The sequence below is a fragment of the Lolium perenne genome, chromosome 2 (genome assembly GCF_019359855.2).
Source record: "Lolium perenne isolate Kyuss_39 chromosome 2, Kyuss_2.0, whole genome shotgun sequence".
In the NCBI taxonomy this organism is placed as follows: Eukaryota; Viridiplantae; Streptophyta; class Magnoliopsida; order Poales; family Poaceae; genus Lolium; species Lolium perenne.
The window spans coordinates 323,495,961-323,500,740 of record NC_067245.2 but is presented as its reverse complement, the minus strand read 5'-3'; the positions used below and the strand labels follow the sequence as shown (position 1 = coordinate 323,500,740).

The window sequence follows — 4,780 nt, the reverse complement described above, 5'->3', positions numbered from 1 at the left end:
CTTTGTTGTTAGACCCATTGCAGGTTAACTATTTGTTGGTGCCAACCAATTATAAAGTTTGGTACGACTTTATGTTCTTTCAGAGTCTGTACATAATTTTCAGAGTCTGTTTCTTCACAAAACAAAACAAAAAGAAACTGGCAACCTAGGGGTATTGTGCGTATTTGAAATGCTTATTTGGTGATCTTCACTGAAATATGTCCGTTGGTAACGATGAGTAAAATAATAAAATGGTTCTCGATCTGGTACATTGTTAATACACTTGTTCACGAAACACTCAAATTCAAAAAAGGGGGGAGCACTCGAAAATGCTGAAATTAATTGATAAAATATGATAACTTTGGCTCTTATTATCAGTTGCACCCAATGTCACTTTCATTACAATTATTTTCTAAAGATATACTTGTGCGTTCCCGCAGCAAGGCGCCAGGTATGATCTAGCAGTAATAGTACCGGGTGCATCATCTTGTATTGTCATCAAGCCTGGCTTGCGGGAGCATCGATAGTCTTATTATTATTGTCCTCAATGTCCTTGATGAGTTCAGAAACGTTCCCTTTGGCAAACCCGCCACATCCACCTCTCTGGTATTCCTGCTGGTTCTCGTCCTTGACCATGCACCCGATTCTTTGGATAAACTCTAACAGTAAGGTTGGCCTGCATATATATATATATATATATATATATATATATAAGAGGGAGAAGACGAGATTTAATCTTGAAAGAGTTTTGGTTAGGAATTCAGAGGATTTGGTGAGCATGAAAAATGAACGCACCTGTCTCCCGCCGGTTTGGTGAAGACTTGGAGCACAACTCCGTCCTCATACCCTCTGTCCACCCGCACGCCCAGCTCTTGGCACTCCTTGATCTGTTCTTCCGATAGCACGTCCCCGGCGCGCTGCCTTACACCGTCATAGTAGCTGGCCGGCGGCGGCGGCAGGAGCTCAAACCCGCCCATGGAGGACCGAGCTCGGATTTTCCTGAGCGCGCCAAGGATGTCGTGGCTGGTCATTGCCAGGTGCTGTATGCCCGGGCCACCGTGGTGGTCCAGGAACGTCTCGACATGGCTCCGCAGCTTGGTGCCGAACACCGGCTCCAAGATACTGAGCAGCACGTTCTCTGAGTTGTTGGCGATCACCACGCCGTTCACCCCGCTCTCTTCCGGGCACACGTCGTCCGCGGTGAACTCCCAGAATTTGTGGAACCCGGTGAAGCCGGCAACATTGGCGGCGACGGGTGCCAGCTCCGGGATATTAACGTCGACGTGGTCAAACCGGGTGAGCCCGAAGTCCGGCGCCCCGCCGGCGCTCGCCACGTCCTGGAACCCCGGCAGGAAGGACACGTCGGTGCCGTCCGGGTAGCTCACGAAGCGGAGAACGCTGTCCCCGGCTAGCTCCACCTCCGCGAAGCCAAACCCGTGGCCGAGATCAGTCGGGGCGCAGGCTGGCCGCGCTCCGGCGTCCACGCTCGCGACGAAGGCCTCGGCCGCGTCAGCGACGCGGACGGCCACGGCACGCACGGCCAGGCCGCCGTGGGTGCCCGTGAAGCGCCGCGCGGCGTCCGCCGAGAAGGACGGCAGGGACGCGGTGGTCGCCGAGTCGGCGACGTGCGGCGCGTACGGCGCGGTGAAGAGGAACGAGAGAGAGCCCGAGCGTGCGCGTAGTAGGCGTGAGGCGTGCGCAGTGTTCCCCGTGGAGAGGTCGGACTGCGCGGCGAGTGGCACGCCGAGCCCGAAGGAGAACCGTGCGGCGGCCGAGGCGGCATCGGCGCACCAAAACTCGACGTGGTGGAAATCCATCACGTGGAAGCGATCGGTGGCTTTCTCCACCTTCCCACCAATGGAGGCGGCGGCGGCAGTGGCATGGGGGGCCATTGGGTACACTGTGGTCAGTTTTTGGTGAGTTGGGAGGGGTCGACGGCGCAGCGCAACCAGGGGGCGTCGTGAATGGACATTGGTGTTGGCGAGGTGGGCATGGAAAGGCGAGGAAACTAGAGCTTGGGCATTCATCATGCTTGTTCGCTGCTGCTTTTTGAACCTTGCTTGTTTGCTGTACTTGTGATTGTGATAGTGGCTCAGCTGGATGCAACCGCTTATAAAGGCAAAACCTAGTCTCAGTTTAGGAAAGCCAGCTCAGGTGGTGGTATTTATTTGCCTCTTCCTGGATCTTAGCCGAGCCACACGAGTACACCGGTAATAAATGATCCAAGGATCTTCTCCGGTTATGGGCCAGCCACACTAGTAAATGACAGAATCGTTTGTGATATTTTTTTTGCCTCTTGCTGGATAATAGCCGAGCCACACCAGTACACCACTAATAAATGATCCAAGGATCCTCTCCGGCTATGGGCTAGCCACACTAGTAAATGATAGAATCATTTGTGATATTTATTTTCCTCTTGCTAATAATGGTCGAGTCACACCAGTAAACCACTAATAAATGACTCAATGATCTTCTCCGGCTATGGGCCAGCCACATTAATAAATAACCCAACGTTGGTGGTATTTATTTCCCTCTTGCTGGATCATAGCCGAGCCACACCAATATACCCGTAATAAATGGCCCAAGGATCTTCTCCGGCTATGGGCCAGCCACACTAGTAAATGACAGAATCATTTGTGATATTTATTTCCCTCTTGCTGGATCATAGCCGAGCCACACCAGTACACCACTAATAAATGGCCCAAGGATCTTCTTCGGCTATGGGCCAGCCACACTAGTAATGACAGAATCATTTGTGATATTTATTTCCCTCTTGCTGATAATAGCCGAGCCACACCAGTACACCACTAATAAATGACTCAAGGATCTTCTCCGGCTATGGGCCAGCCACATTAATAAATAACCCAACGTTGGTGGCATTTATTTTCCTCCTGCTGGATCATAGCCGAGCCACACCAGTACACCACTAATAAATGACCCAACGATCTTCTCCAGATATGAGCGTAAATGACCTAAAGATCTTCTCCAGCTATGGACCAGCCACACCACTAGTAAATGACCCAACGTTTTTCTCCAGGTATGGGCCTTCGGCTCCTCCCTCGGCGGAGGAAAAGAGCGGTTCGCGTGAGGGGAGTGATGCGGTTGCCAAAAGTGGCATCGACCGCTGGAATTTTGCCTTGGGCCTTAGCCCATGTCCCAATACAAATTCTGAAATTCTCTTCGCCCATGTGGGAATGGCAAGGGGTGGTTGGAAGAGAGTTGGAGTGGTATATAAGGTGGGTTGTTCTAGTTACACCTGGGCATTCCTCGGTGACATAGGCATCCCCAATGGGCCTACCAAAGATGGTACCCGGGGTTTTATTGAAGGCCCACGAGTCGAAGATTATGAAGTTTGGAAGCCCAGATTAGTACAAAGGAAAGTTAGAGTTGTATTAGAAAATATAAACTTGTAATTTTACGGGACGGGTTAGAAACTCTCCCGGACTCTGTAACTTGTGTATTACGAATCCCTCGGCTCCGCCTCCTATATAAGGGGGAGTCGAGGGATAAAGAGAGGATCGATTCATTGTTTCACGCAACCCTAGTTTTCATAATCGTCGAGTACTTTTCGGCTGAAACCTTCGAGATCTACTTGCCCTCTACTTCCGACTAAAACCCTAGTCTACAATACATAGGCATTGATAAGTTAATCCCTTGTCAATTGGCGCCGTCTGTGGGAATTAGAGGCGACAAGGAGCTGATCTCGATGGCACGTTCAAGATCGTCGACTTCGTCAACTGCAAGCAACGCGATGGACAGAGGTAAACAGATCGAAACTGGTCTAGTCGATTTTGTTCCTCACCCGCCCTCCCGTTTGGATGCATATGCGTATCTGGAGGAGCCCATGGAGATGACGTTTGGAAAGTTCCACTTCCGCATCGAGAAGGAAGGATCATATCGTCTCGAAATTCCGATCTCGTCGGGATTATCAGCGGTCGATCCTGATCTTTCGGATTCAACATCGTCAACCGAGTCAGGCGACGAGGAGATTTCGTCGGCACGCTTCATCAGCACTAGGGCAAATGAAAAACTCGCCAAGATCTACAGCGACATGTCTTTCGAGTCATCTGCGGACTCCTATATAAGCGATGACTCGAGCAACATCGACAACTTCAACTTCATCGACAATCCACTATTGTTGGAGAGGTCTTCACCAATCTCTATGATGGTGTCACCAAACTCGACAAAGTTCAGAATCCAAAATATCATCAGATCTATGAAATTGGAGAACCAAGCCGATCAGAGTCGGAGACATCAGAGGCTTTCGACGATGCGGGAAACCCATATGTTGATCCCACTGATCTCAGACGAGGTTTAGGCACTAAGTATGTTGGGCCTACACCGCGTCTAAGGGTTCAACTCCCACAAGAAGCATGGGACAGAGCCGCAAGAGCCATGGATGGTACAGAACCAATGACCACAACTGCTACGGCTGAAGAATTGCAAGCTTACCAATACAGACTCGCTCGTGTTGGCAGAGAGTTAGAAAAACAGACAGCTGCACTGAATAGAAGAAGGGAGGTAGCTTCCGCCTCAAGCAGGCGAAGGACGGATTTAAGCCGACAATCAGGAACTTCTGGAGATAGTCACAGAGAAGCTCGAAACAGAGCAAGATCTCGACTGCAAAACATACCTGAGGCAGACAGAGAGAACTTAGTTCAAAACCTCGACATGTATTTTATGTCAATCGACACGAGGGGGAACATCATCCCCAAAACACCGGAAGCTGGATACATGGCAACGCAAGCTTTCATCCTAGCGTCTAGGCCACCTCCTGGAGATCCACAAGAAGCGTTGTATA

The 4,780-nt window shown here is 50.5% G+C and overlaps 1 protein-coding gene across 1 annotated transcript; it reads right to left on the bottom strand.

Moving 5' to 3' along the window:
• Window positions 1-347: 347 nt before the first annotated feature.
• LOC127337121 (4-hydroxyphenylpyruvate dioxygenase-like) lies at window positions 348-2,102 on the bottom strand. The gene is made up of 2 exons (XM_051364003.2): window positions 775-2,102; window positions 348-655 (listed from the first exon to the last, which is right to left on the bottom strand). Exons 1-2 carry the CDS (start codon window positions 2,007-2,009, stop codon window positions 478-480), a joined length of 1,413 nt encoding a protein of 470 aa, XP_051219963.1. The 5' UTR covers window positions 2,010-2,102; the 3' UTR covers window positions 348-477.
• Window positions 2,103-4,780: the final 2,678 nt, after the last annotated feature.

Excerpts from the sequence above, each read along its gene's own strand:
- LOC127337121 (XM_051364003.2), bottom strand. The coding sequence starts at position 2,009 with ATGATGAATGCCCAAGCTCTAGTTTCCTCGCCTTTCCATGCCCACCTC. Across the intron at positions 656-774 it reads ACCAAACCGGCGGGAGACAG|GCCAACCTTACTGTTAGAGT; the intron begins GTGCGTTCATTT and ends ATATATATGCAG.